Consider the following 14,192-nt stretch of genomic DNA (forward strand, 5'->3'; position numbering starts at 1 on the left):
GGAATATAATACAGTGTTAGGAAACCCAAGCAAGGATAATTCTGGAGGCCAGCCCAGTGTGAGGAATGGGGGCGAGAGCTTCACCTGCCAGTTTCATCGCAGAGATGATGGTTGGAGAAAACCGCATAGCCTTCACAGACTAATCGGGTTCTAATTAATTAGACTGCCGTGGCTGGGGTCTCCTGATCTGAACATACCCTGATAGAGGACATGGAGACTCTCTCCGGCGCCTCAATGTTGTACCACACACATAAGCTGTTTCGGTTCTGGGCTACCAGCACATCACTCCCAGGAACCCACTGCACGTAGGAGCAGAAGTTGAGGATCATTGTCTTAGAGCAGCTTTCAATATCATACAGATGCAACTGGAGGAGGGAGACAGCACAATTAGGAGGGGGCATGGTGGTGGTATCTGGTTCTGCCCATTTCCCCAGGGATAAAATGACCCACCAGTCACTTATGTGTTGAGTTTCCAGCCCCTGGAGTTTATGCTAAGTTGGTATATCCTGACTCTGGCCAAATATGAGATGACCAAACAAGCTAAGACCTATATTCAAGGTATGGTTAGGTGAAGGTCAGACCTTTGGTCTTATAGGAAGGCCAGGTTAACATGTAGGGCTACCTAACAAAACTAAGTGAGCTGACAATCTGCAGAAATGAACAATCACAAGAAAGGCTAAACTCTTGGGTGATGCCATATTGAGATGAGAATACGTAAGTGCTAGGAGGGACTACTCAAGCCAGCCTCCATGCCTTCAGTTAAGTGTGGCAGAAGCACACTGGTAAGAGGGACTGGGCACAGATCAGCCAGATCTGAGGAGTAGGGAGCAGCTTCATGATGGACACAGACTGGTGTTCTCTCAAACACCCTTCTCAACTCTGTTCCCATCATAAGACAATCTCCTTCAGGGTACCTAGGACAGGTCTCAACAGGGTACAGACTATCCTTTGTCCCTTCTGCTACGCTAATGGCATATGGAACCAATAACTTATGTCCGGCATTGCCCCCACAGTCCCTTTCCTAAGGCCCTAGTAACCCCTCTCACACGAAGTTTCCGGTCCCTGAAGAGGAGCTTGTGCCCAGTTTCATTGAGTTCCAGCCAATCCACACGGCTCTCGTGACTGATAGTACCAATGTTGTAGCCACCAATCAGATCCACTGCAAAGAAGACAGAGTAAAAGGGTGAGCCCAGTATGTATAGGGCAATGGTTGGTCTGTAGAATGCAGGTCTTGTAATCATGTTGGGCTTTAAGAACATTTTACCAGTCCAGGGCTATCAATGGGAACTTCAAATGACCAATACTTTTTTTCTAGGATGCTTTAAAAAACTAGATCTTGCCAGGAGTGGCGGTGCATAACTTTAAATCCAGCACTCAGAGGCAGAGGCAGAGGCAGGTGGATCTCTGTGAATTCAAGGTCAGCCTGGTCTACAGAAAGAGTTCTAGGACAGCCAAGAACAGGTAAGTCTACACAGAGAAACCCTGTCAAGAAACTTGTCTGGTGTTGTAGGTGTTTTATTTGACCTTATATCTAAACAAGAGATCTTGTGGAGAAATGGTGGTACATTGCTATAATCTCAGCCCTCAGACATCTGAGGTAGAGAGAGTGGGAGTTTGAGGCCAGGCCCTTCTACATTGGGCAGTTCCAGCTACCTAGTTTGACCCTGTTTTGAAAAAAAAAAAAAAAAAAAAAAAGTAAAAGGAAGAGAGTATTACTGAGTGTCAGAGAAAGCTGATGATGTCATACTGGCCCAAGGAGTCACCTGAGCAATGTAGTGCACAGGGTGAGACAGCGCCGGTGTGTGTAGAATGAACAGTGGAAGAAACCCTCTGAGGAAAGCTGGGCTCAGTGCTGCTCAGTGGCTTATACCCAGAGTTCAAGCACAAGGCAGAAAAGCCGAGTCAGGAAGACGAGTGATGGGAGGCCAGCCAGGACACAGGCTGCTAACTTAAGAGACACAGAAATTATGACAGCAGGCATAGTGACTCAAGTCTGTAATCCCAGCCCTCAGGGGTCTGAGGCAAGAGGACCAGAGGACCAGGGCTTCAAAGCTAGCCAAAGCAAACACTGAGAAACAAAACAAAACAGCAACCAAAACAGGCCAGACCAAGTCATGTTAGAGCTTCAAGGAACCCCTTGGCAACCCTGAAATGATATACAAAAATTTGATATGTATGCATTTTTTCCTGGGAAATGTCTACAATTTTCATTACATTAAAAAGTACCAGTGACTTGGAAAATTGGAGAACTCTTGTTACTTTACATATATGGAAAGTTAACTCTTTGAAACGAATGGCGAAGTCTCTTAGTTCATATTGCCACTAGAATCTTGGTCCTCTTGGCCTATATATCATCCCTGCTACAGATACCTGCATTTCTGAGCTCAGATGTAAAATGTAATATTCATGAAATATGAACCTATCTTAAGAAGAGGCCCATATGTATATGAAAGCTTGATTTATGACAAGGATGGTGTAACAAATCAGTGTGCTTTCAGTAAATGGTTAAACAGATGGGAAAAATAAAGTTAAAACCCTCATATACAAAAATAAATTCCAGGTGGAAAGCAAAATTTAAGTGTTCCAATACAGGAGGATACAGGGGAAAATTCTCAAGTGGGACCTCGAAAATCAGCAGTTATTATTACTATCATTTTGGCAGTACAGACCTGCCGTGCATTCCACCATCAAGCTATATCCCTAGATTCCATACTTTAATTTGTTAATTACATCCTCATTTATTTGCTTTTATTTGCAAGAAGCACATGTGGGAGTCAGAAGACAGTTTGGAGGAGTCAGTTTTCTCAAGGGACTGAAGTCAGGTCATCAGGCTTGGTGGCAAGTACCTTTAGAGGCTGAGCCATCTCATAAGCCCCTAAATTACTATTTAAGGGTGCTTGCTGCAGGGCCTGAGTCTGAGCCCTTAGACCCACATGGTGGAAGGAAAGACTCCACTGCCTCGGTTGTCTTTTGACTCCCACTTGAGTGCCATGAGCGCCAAGGCATATCCGCTTCCCCCAACCAGTTCCATTACATAAATAGGTATAATGAACTCTTTCAATGTCTCAATACTGAAGACATCTAAGAGAGTAAAGTCAAGCCACACAGACTAAGAAAAAAATTCTACATTGTAAGTAACTATCAGAGGCTACATATATAATTAAGAATTTCACATCCCTAACAAAGAGGCCACTTGACTTTCACAATGTTTAAGGGATAAGAACTGGCAAGTCATAGAAGAAATCTAAATGATCAATAAGCAAATGCAATAATGATTGCATAGAAGAAACTCAGGTGGTGAATAAGCAAACACAATAGCATTTCACATACACCAGGCATTTCAAGTCTAACTGGGAGAGGAACAGAAACTGATCAGTCTCTGGAGAGCAATTGGAGAGAGTGAAGCTGAAGACACAGCCCCTCTATGATCCACAATTCTACTCTAAGCATAGACCTCAGGGAGTAAGATTACTGTGGTTAAAAAAACAACAAACAACAACCAAAAATGGCTCAGTGGTTTAATCTACTGAGTGCACTTCCAGAGGGCCCAGGTTCAATTCCTAGCACCCATATGGCAGCTTACACCCATCTATAAGTTAAGTTCCAGGGATCCCAAAGTCCTCTTTTGGGCATGTACATGATACACAGACATACATGCTGGCAAAATATCCATACACACAAAAAAACAAGCCTTTTTAAAAAAAATTAACACTCAGCAGGGAGTGGTGGCATGAACTTTTTGTCCCAGAACTCAGGAGGCAGAGGCAGGTGGATCTCTGAGTTCATGGCCAGCCTGGTCTACAGTGGGAGTTCCAGGGTGGTCAGGGCTCACAGAGAAACCCTGTCTGGAAAAAATAAAACCAACCAAGCAAGCAAGCAAACAAACAAAAATTAACACTCTAAATGCCCAGGAGTAAGAGATGAGGCAAAGACCCAGTGTAAATGCAACACAATGTTATGACTCAACAGGCCTCGGCACGAGTAAGCAAGTATTAACAATATACCATGACTATCAGCAGCTGAAATTCATTGAGTGATTACATGTCAGGCTGGGATCTAAGTGCTTCCATCTGACACAGGTGCTGTCTCTGTTCCTTCTCTGGGTGAAGAAACTAAGAGAGACTAAGTAACTTTGGTTAGCGCATTCAGTAGCAAGCACCGCTGGGGTAGCTGGCGCCAAGTCCCAGTCTTTTTTTTTTTTTTGGTTTCTCGAGACTGCGTTTCTCTGTATTGCTTGGCCTCCAACTCACTGCCCGTCTCTGCCTCCTGAGTGCTGGGAAGTGCTGGGATTAAAGGTGTGCACCACCAATGTCCGGCTCAGAGTCCCACTCTTACAGCTATGCTGTATATTGTAGTGAGATAGTTCTGTGGCACTGACCACGCCCATGGGGGGTGGAGCCATGGGCGGAGTGACCTGTGGAAGGAGGTCGGAGGGGGCCAGGAAAGGCGCTCTCTTTCTGGCGTGACTCGAACAGGAGAGGATCGGGTTGAATTTCCTAGTGTTCATCTGTTTAGGTTGTAAGTTATTTCTCCCTGAATAAACATCTATTCGGCCTATTTGTTTATTCTGATCCTTATTTAACCGCGTTATTATATGTATATTCATCTCTACTTTCTAGAGGATACTATGGTATTCTTAATTCTTTCTTCTATGCTTATAACATTTGGTGATAAAAATTATAAAGTTAAGATTTATAAATGAAACACTTGTGAAATGCAAATTAAGTTTCTATTGTTACTAGTTACTACTAATAAAGGATATAAAAAGTATAGCTCTTCCAGTTCTAAAGAGTCTATGATTTGATGATGTCTAAACAGGAAAATTCCTAAATTTGCTGATAATTCTTCTCTACTGTTCACAACTTGCTGACTCTAAGATATATGACTAGAGAACATGGTAATTATATGGTCAGGCCTATGGGAGAGGCCTGTTCATTTATGTATCCATAGCTAGATATTTACATAAAGGCATACCCACAGGGGTGTTTCCTAAAGCCACTGTAAAATGAGATTACATTTTTACCTGGTACCTTTCAGATTCCTGGATTTATCCCTGAACGTGATCCCATGATACAGAAGTGCAATATAGGCATCTGTTTTGGTACTGAGGTGCTAGGAGCATCTTACCTATAGCAATAGTCTTAATATCAACAAGGTAAGCCAATTTCTTATTATCTTCCATTCCTCGCTGGCACCTCTCATTGATACGGACGCTGAAACAAGAACAACAAGGTAAAGTAAAATGTGCTTAGCCTGGAGTTTTATGGAGGGTTCTGAAGTACCACATGGGATGTCATTTTTAGATTGATCTGGGGCACACGGTTTAGACGTTCAAAAGGGATCTTCCTGGATTTCAAGAGTTCAGAGAACCTTGTGAGGCTACCTGATGAGGTGAGGGTTCATGAACTCAGTGCGTACAGAGCCCAAGGAGTCATTACTCCCATACTCCACCAGGGTCAGCTCTCCAGCATTGAAGATCATGCACACCTGGGAAAGACGGAGCAAAATGGTGGGAAGGGTACCGTAGTTCAGGGTGAATTCTCTCCCCGTCTCACCCCCACCCTTTATCTGGGCTCTCCCCATCCCTTGCCATTCACCCTCTGACTAGAAGCTGGAATGGGGCTTATTGAAATGGTGGAGAGGAAATCGAGTCTACTCACATTCTCATTTTCAAAGAAATATTTCTCATTGCCACCAGATCCCTGCCAGGCTATCTGCGAAGCGAGGAGAAAACATCAGAGACAACGTAGACAATTACCCAAGACAAGGATGGAACGGTGTCAGTGGGGAGGAAAAGAAATGGCTATCAGGGAGGCTTTGACATCCCACAGAAGACATGCTGTATCAGATTCTTGCCCTGATACCCACATTTCTGAGAGACGGCAGCAAAAAACAATCCAACTACAGAAATTTATACTTCAAGAGTCTAACTTTCACTGCTTGAAATGAGGTCACTGATATCAGAATGGTATGTCCTCCTTTGGGGACCTCACTTCTTGGGGCTCTGTGTCTACAGAATAGCAAGAATAGCAAGCCAAGGCATCCCCCGAGCCACCCTTTTACTCTAGGTTCCTACCTCACTGAGGCGATTAGTGTTCAAGTCTCCCAGCAGCAGTGTGTCCGATGTGTGAGCTACCAAGTAGCGTTCCTTTCCCAGGATCTTCACCTCTTCTACCTCATAACCATAGTGTGATTTGAGCACCACCCTGGTCCCCGAAGATAGGTTCTTCACTATCACCTGGTGAGGGACAAGTCTAAGCCCTTCAGTCTTTCCTCATACATGATGCTGAACACAGCTAACACCTTGTTTCCCCCTTGGTCTAGGATGTTGTTGATAATGACAATACCGTACTTTACACAGGGATTGGCCACCTAGGAAATACTTTCATATTCTCCCCTTTGTTGTTCATCATACATTTGATTCTGGAAGTTCTACTGAATAACACTAATCACTCACTTTGTTCCTGTAGTTTTTAGTATAAATCTCTTTACCCATTAAGACAGAATACTATGTCATCTTCATCATTATATAATTTGTACCTATTATTATATAACTGTATGCCTAAGATGATCTCCAACTGGCCATCCTCCTGTCTCAGCTTCCTAAGTGCTAGGATTTTCTTTATTTTTTCTTTCTCTTCTACTTCTGACTTTTTTTTCTTTGAGACATGTAGGCCTGCTTGGCCTGGAACTTGCTATGTAGACCAGCTTGGCCTCAAACTCACTGACCACATGCCAGACCACAATGCCTTTTTTTTTTTTTTTTTAAAGATTTTTCATTATGTGTGTAGGCACATACAAAGGTGAGTGCAGATGCCTGCAGAGTCCAGAAGAGGATGCTGGATCCCCTAGGGCTGAAGAACTAAACTCGTGTTCTCTGTAAGAATAGTAAGAACTGTATCTCTGGCTCTGGTGCAATGTCTTACAGATAAATTACCTTTGTATTCCCAGTCCTTAACAGTGCTAACAACAGGAGAGAAAGGATAAATGTTTCTGGGGAGAATGAAAAGATAAAGGAACAAATTAACAATACAAGCAAGGGAAGGACAGTGGGAGAGTGAAAAGTGTGTCTCTGAGACCAGAGTCCTAGAGCTTTAAGTCCTCTGTGATTCTACTCATCAACTCTAGAGGGCAGCACTGAGGAGGACAGTTTACACCACAAAGATCCAGGAGCCAATCCCAGTACTTCTGAGTCTGGTGCTTAAACCTCTTCTCACAATGGGCTACAGCAGGAGAATTGCCAGGAAGTTAGTTGCTCTGACACATTCTGTTCCCTCTGCCAGAGGGATGAAGGTTAAATTTGACACTGTGGCTATGGCCAGCAGGTGGGGAAAAGTTACAATGGCAGATGAGCCAAGAGAGATCTCAGCATGACAGGCCATCAGCTGCTCACCTGGCTCGGTCCCACATACGTCAGCTCGAACTTGTTCTTGTAAATACTCCTTCGGAGGCAGCAGTCAAACTGCTCCACCCCACCACAGAGTGTGCCCTAAGAGAAAGGGACAGCATGGGAGGCAATGCCTGGTCCACTGGCACGAGACGGTATCTAGATATACCCTCAAGACCTCAGACCTCGGAGTCACAGTGGAGAAGAGTGGCCAGCAAAAGGGTGGACAGGTTTTGGATCCATCAGAAGAAAAAAGTGTTGCTCCTAGGGCCTACAGGTATCACATGTGGATTGGATAATGAAGGGGAAATCAGGCTGCCCTGGACAAGTGTGTCCCTTGGGGCCTCCAGGACAGTGTAAGTTTCTCTTTCTTGCCTTTAATAGCAGATTTAGGTGGCAGTCACAAAGCAGCTGGGGCTGCTACAGTAGAGTGCCTTGGCATAGGGAGCATCCTAATCTAGACTGGAGACAATCACTGGTAGAAAGCGGCTACTTGCTGACATACCGCACAGAGTCGGGAGCCGTCCCTCTTCCAGGCCAAGGCAGTGATGGTGTATAAGCTGGCAATCTCCTTGGGCTTGGCCTCTTCCCACATGCTTCTTCGAGGACTCCAATTGAACACCCGGAGTCTAGAAAGGCAAAGAGTGAAAATAAGCTAGTAATGAAAGGGGACCATTTTACTATCAGAAAGGGAAACAAATGCAAAGGAACAAGGCAGCCCGGTGGCCAGAGGGGAGGGTAAAAACATGCAAAGGGAGTGGAGGAAGCCAAGCAGAAAGGGAGCAGAGAAAGAAGACAGCCAGGTGTGGTGCATGCCTGGAATGTCAACACTTGGGAGGATCACTTCGAGTTTGAGGCCAGCCTGGTCTACCGAGTGAGTTCCAGGCTAGCCAGGGCTACAGAATGAGACCTCGTCACAATAATCAAAACGACACCAAGGATGGAAGTAGAGAAAGCTGGACCAGTGAGACAGACAGACTGCCAGCAGGACCAGTGAGACAGATAGACAGACAAACTGCCAGCAGGACCAGTGAGACAAATGGACTGCCCAGAGTGGGAAGAGGAAAAAAGAAAATGTAGGGGTTGAAGAAGAGAGGAACATAAGGAGACTGAAAGGACACAAAGACAGACCAACAAAGGAGAGGGGACCTGGAGCCTTGCTGCTTTTCTGCTGTTTTATTCTTTATCCAAAAACCCCAAAACAGTGGCTATACGTTACATACCAGATGCCAATGCAAGTACTAGAGATAAAAAGATGGCTACTTAGCCGTCTTCCCAAGAACCCCTCAAAATAGAAGCAACAGCTCTGGTACAGCGGGATAAGCTCAGGTCAGAAAGAGGCAATGGGAACATGGGGAATGTGCCGAATCCCAGGCTGAGGCAGCACAGTGCAGTTAGAAGCTGCCAGCATGCCAATGGATGACAACCTGAAACATTGCTCTGTCCAGGTTCCCGCTAGTGCAGAGAGTTCACGGAGAAGGAAGGAAGATGAAACTAGACAGGGGACCTACCTGTCATAACTTCCCAGCACAACGGACTGGCCTCCAGGACTTGCTGCAGCTGTGGTGAATTCCCGCTCCTGAGGGTCACGGCTGTAGTCGAAAGTCTGTAGCACATGGCCTTCCTTTCCATAGGCCACAATCCTCCGATCACAGCCTGCAGCCACAATGCTGTTGGTTGCCCAGGCCAAGGCATATGGTGGGCATGGATGGTTAACCAACTTCCCCTGAGACAGAATGTTTCAATTGTCCTTTGTGGATGCCCCCCTAGTTGAGTGATGCCACTCAACCTAGCAGCTGGTCCACACATTCTTGACCATCCCACCCTGAAGAAAAAAAAAAAATCTTCCTGCCAATATTTCCCCACACCAACATACCCTAATTCTGAGACTTCACAGACTATCCTCCTTGTCATGAGCACACACATGCAATATGTACACACTTGTTGACCTTATGCTCAAAGTGGTGTGTTGGAGATGTCTAGTATGTACTAGTAAAGTCACCCAAAGGGAGACGACACACAGTAACCAACACTGCCTAGGCCCAAGTGAGACATGGCTTCAAGGAAGACTAAATTTAATTAATTAATTAATTGGGTAACTCGCAATGTAAACGATTCAGACAGTACAGAATTACAGAGTACAACATCAGAGTTTCCATTTATGTCTATCTTTTCTTTTTCGAAGACGACAGTTACCTCTTTAGCATTTCATGTATTTGTGTGTCTGCGTGTGTGCATTTGCATGTGTGCATGCCTTTGTGCATATACACACAAGGGTGAAGGACAGAGGATAACTTGCAGCTGTCACTTCTGTCCTTGCGCACATGGGTCCTGTCAGGTCTGATATCGCCACCTTTACCTGATGAGCTAGGGGTGGCCTGTTAACTTTCTTTTTCCCTATGCATTTGGATGTATATGTGTTACATAAACATGTATATATACACACACATTTGTGTATATGTATATATTTACATAAATGGAAATAATTTTCACTTTTTGTCCCCCTTAGAGTCTTTATTTCCCCCTCTCTAAGGTCCCTTCCACCCACTCCTCCCTATAAATAGTGAGCTCTAGCCTCCTGAACACAAATCTTTATGATGGCACCCAAATGCTTCTCTCCAAGATCGCACTCTTCCAGCCTCCTCTCCCAATACCTCAGTCATGGTGCTGAGACATGCATCTTCCCCCAGTGAGGGCTCCTGGAATGTCTACCCCACCCCAGAGTATGCCTTGTTCATACCTGCGACTCTCCAGAGCCTTCATCATCAAAGAAATACCTGACGATGGTGCCGTCTGCATGACCCGAGAGGATCCCTTTCCCAGAGCAACTGAAAGCAAAGGCAGACAGGAAAGATGCTCACCCTCTCCATCCCCACTGCAGAGAGTCCCTTTTCCTGATGTTTCCAGGCCTCATTCTTGTTACTCACTTGGTTGTTAGTGCCACCACGTAAGAGTCTGTCCCATAGATGGTAGATGACTTGTTAGTTTTAGTGTTTGCTAAGCGAACCTGAAAATCAAACAATATTCTCAAGTCTGGCCAGGCTACTTTCAATTTCACCCAGGATCAGGAAACAACATGATGAAATTGGTCCTCATGTATTCTTCTGAAGGACACACTTGAGCTCCAGGGGAAAAGGTGAACCATTACCCCACCCCCAGGACCATTATCTCCTCCTCCTTTACCTTGCCTTCAGCCAGTCCAAAGACAATAATGTACTCTGCAGGCCACTGCAGACAAGTGACTGCACTCTGTTTGAGAAAGGATGAAAGTGTGACCCCTCCTGTGTGGATTCACACAGGTAACAACCTGACACCCATCATACACCATCACCCTAGTCTTCAACGGGGCAGGGGAGAGGGCGCAGGGGGGGTGCGCGAGGAGGGGACACAACAAGGCTCTTTAGTAGGTGACAGTGAGCAGCCAGTCAACACCCTCCCTTAGCAGGTCAAGTCAGGGTTTAGACATTGGAAAATGCAAGTCCTGGTTACATTTACAAGCAGATAAGCAGGTGTCTGCTCATCTTTGAACTTTACCGTCTGGATGAACTTGTTGCAGATGACCTTCTTGTCACCCCTGTCAAACAAAAGGCAAGGAAGCAAACTTAAAAATTGTCCCCACAGATGAACTGCTCGATAAGATGGTTATAAAAGGAGGTAAGACTGGAAATCTTCCCTTGCTGACTAATGTTTCCGGACCCCCTGTGGAAGGTCTGATGAAAGTGGGTGGGTGCCCAAGAAGCCCTGGGGCTACATAAAAGAGACAGGAAGTTGGGACTGCTGACCTTACACTCATCCCGCCAGGGATGGGGCTGCAGGATACTTGGGACAGAACCAGGCTCTGGAGTCCCTGCCTCCACACCTGACCCCATCCCTACCCCAGTGAGGCTACAACTCCCACCCTCTTCTCTATCCTCACCAATCTTCTCCAATCTTGTAGACATAGATGATGTTGTCAGTCTGTCCTATGGCAATTTTAGTTGAATCAGGAGAGAAAGCCATGCCCTTGACCATGTAGCTCTTCCTGCCATACTAAGAGTAAACACAAAAATAATGAGTATAAATGAAAGAGAAAAGAACACACACACATGTCCCCAAGGGCCCAGAAGACACACTGAGAAAAGAGGCAGACCATTTCCCAGGTCTATGGCTAGAAGGCTGATTACAACGTTTTCTAGGATAACATGTTAGAGCACACAAGAGTCCTCCCCACCTTCATGTCGGCTGGCTTGGTGGAGAACTTGTCTCTCCGCTCGCCATGCTCATCATACAGCAATACCACTCGGTCCACTGTGCAGACAGCAAATTTAGCATTGTTATGGGACCAGGCCATACACGTCACCTTCGCAGCTCCATCCTGCAGAGGCAGAGGGGAGTGTAAACACAGTGCTGGGCCCCAGTGCACGAAGCATCTCCAGGCTCTTCAGCCTCAGCTTGGCTTTGCTCTACATCTACTGTCACAGTGCTTCTCTCAAAACTAAACAAAATTATACAAAGCACTTGGATACCTGAATTGTAAGAACAATAGTCTCCAGGGCCTCTCGTGGCCCACACTGGCCTCAAATTCATTCTACAACAAGGGTGACTTGAACTTCTGATCCTCCTGTCTCTACCTCCCGAGTGCTTGGATTCAAGGTACGAACCACCATGTCTAGTTTATACCATGCTGGGGACAGGACACAGGACTCCATTCAAGGCAGGCAAACACTGTACCAAGCCATCTCCTCAGTCCCTACTGTGCTGTCTGAGACTCAAGATATAAATGTAATGCATTGACTGTTCCAAAAGCAATGGCCTCCTTGTCCCTCATCTTTCAGGTCTCCTACTGAAAAAAAAATCAATTAATCTGATAAATGTTAGTCTTTATAGCTACTCATTCAATTAATGTTTTCAAGCACTTTACCGACAAAGGCACTTGGCCAGGAGATGACAGAGAGACAAAGAGCAAAGCACAGATCCTCCCTCAGGACCTAATTGGATGCTACAAAATTGGAAATGCCCCATAAGAATAATATGTACCAAGTGCAGTAATAATTTAGAGAAGCCCAAGACAATTTTATGCTTAAATGGTCAAAATTACCCTTTGAAGGATGGATGCCGTTGAATGGTAAATTACTTCAGATGTGATGCACTGCATGGACAAAGTCAAGCTCTGGCCAAGGACCAGCATTTAAGGGAGCTGAGACTTTGTAAACAAGAGAGGCGGTAGGGCAGGAAGCGTAGACTGGGCTAGCTCAGGAAGGGCCTTTAGAGGCAGGCTGATGATTTGGATTTATTGGGCAGGAATAGGAGAAACAGTGGGAGTTTGGAAACAAGGAGTGACACAATTAGAACCGAGACTCGGACACACAGTGTCACCTTCCCCTGCTCACTGGCCACTTTACAAAGTGACCACTGCAAAAGCAGATATGACTCAGATAATGGAGTGTTTGTCTTGCATTCACGAGTCCCCAGGTTTGATCTGTGGTACCTCAAAAGGGTAAGTACATAAGTAAAAAGGATGTGGAAGTGACAGGTATTGTGACACACGCCCAGGAGGTAAAGGCCTGAGGGTCAGATGTTCAAAGTCCTCCTCAGCTATGCAGCAAGTTTGAAGCCAGCCCAGGCTATATGACACCCTGTCTTAAAAAAAAAAAAAAAAAAGAAGAGGGCTAGAGAGATGGCTCAGAGGTTAAGAGCACTGACTGATCTTCCAGAGGACTTGGGCTCAATTCCCAGCAACCACATGGCAGCTCACAACTGTCTCTAACTCCAAGATCTGACACCCTCACACAGACATACATGCAGGCAAAATACCAATGCGAATGAAATAAAAGTGAATAAATTATTGAAGAAGAAGAAGAACAACAACAACAACAACAAGAACAAGAAAAAGAAAGTGCCCCAGTCTGATAGCTGAGAACCCAGCATGAGAACCCAGACCCCCTGAACATGGGTGTCTGTTAGGAGGCCTGTCAGTCTATGGGGCCTCTGGTAATGGATCAGTATTTATCCCTAGTATACGAATGGACTTTGGGAGCCCATCCCACATAGAGGGATACTCTCTCAGCCTAGACAAATGGGGGAGGGCCTGGGCCCTGCTCCAAATGATATTACAGACTTTGAAGATCCCCCATGAAAGGCCTCACCCTCCCTGGGGAGCAGAAAAGGGATGGGATGGGGGTTGGGAGGGAGAGGGAACTGGGATTGACATATAAAACAAGCTTGTTTCAAATTTAAATAAAAAAAAAAGTGATCACCACTCAGTGCATTATTCTTACTGATTGTCCCTCACTGCACCAGCTGTGGCCCTCTAAGGCTCTACCCCTAAAGGTTTGTGTCCTTGAGATCAACTTTAGCTCCTGCTCCAAATCTTCCATTAACCACTTGGGTTTACAACACTTTTACTTTCTATGCCTAACCCAAATACTTCCAGAGCCAGACAGGAAAGGGGTCATTGCACCAAAAATCCTCAAACTACAGCCAGAAAATGGCCGCACCACCACCATGGTCATGATCCAACCATTCACTACAGTAGGTTAGAAATGGGTGCAGGTGCCTCAGCAACTTTGGCCGATCATCCCCCATCATGGCTGAGTCCATCCTGGGCATCTGGCCCAGCTACACCATGACATCATCTTTTTTAAGAGACCAAAGGGTTCTAGTTCCAATTTTTCCATTAGGGGATTTTGAAATTATAGATTACAGCATCAGTTTACTGAGCAAGGAGTACAACTTTTTATTGTTCTATCACTGAGCCAGGTTTCCATCCCCTACAACTCTCCTTTCTTCTAATTGACTTCTACTCTCTGCACACTCCCAAAACATC

At 45.4% G+C, this 14,192-nt stretch overlaps 1 protein-coding gene across 1 annotated transcript in view; it reads right to left on the reverse strand.

The window, feature by feature from the left end:
- The window catches only part of Ift172 (intraflagellar transport 172), a 36,995-nt gene that overhangs the window by 19,912 nt on the left and 2,891 nt on the right, over positions 1–14,192 (reverse strand). The window contains exons 2-16 of the mRNA XM_051181805.1: positions 11,598–11,741; positions 11,304–11,416; positions 10,922–10,961; positions 10,571–10,636; positions 10,315–10,394; positions 10,128–10,215; positions 8,899–9,113; positions 7,893–8,016; positions 7,394–7,489; positions 6,077–6,238; positions 5,661–5,714; positions 5,384–5,487; positions 5,128–5,213; positions 1,047–1,159; positions 198–365 (exon numbers count right to left, since the gene is read on the reverse strand). Coding sequence (XP_051037762.1) covers positions 198–365; positions 1,047–1,159; positions 5,128–5,213; positions 5,384–5,487; positions 5,661–5,714; positions 6,077–6,238; positions 7,394–7,489; positions 7,893–8,016; positions 8,899–9,113; positions 10,128–10,215; positions 10,315–10,394; positions 10,571–10,636; positions 10,922–10,961; positions 11,304–11,416; positions 11,598–11,741 — 1,653 coding nt within the window. The remainder of the gene's footprint in view (positions 1–197; positions 366–1,046; positions 1,160–5,127; positions 5,214–5,383; positions 5,488–5,660; positions 5,715–6,076; positions 6,239–7,393; positions 7,490–7,892; positions 8,017–8,898; positions 9,114–10,127; positions 10,216–10,314; positions 10,395–10,570; positions 10,637–10,921; positions 10,962–11,303; positions 11,417–11,597; positions 11,742–14,192) is intronic.

Source organism: Phodopus roborovskii, unplaced genomic scaffold, assembly GCF_943737965.1.
Source record: "Phodopus roborovskii unplaced genomic scaffold, PHOROB, whole genome shotgun sequence".
NCBI lineage: Eukaryota > Metazoa > Chordata > Mammalia > Rodentia > Cricetidae > Phodopus > Phodopus roborovskii.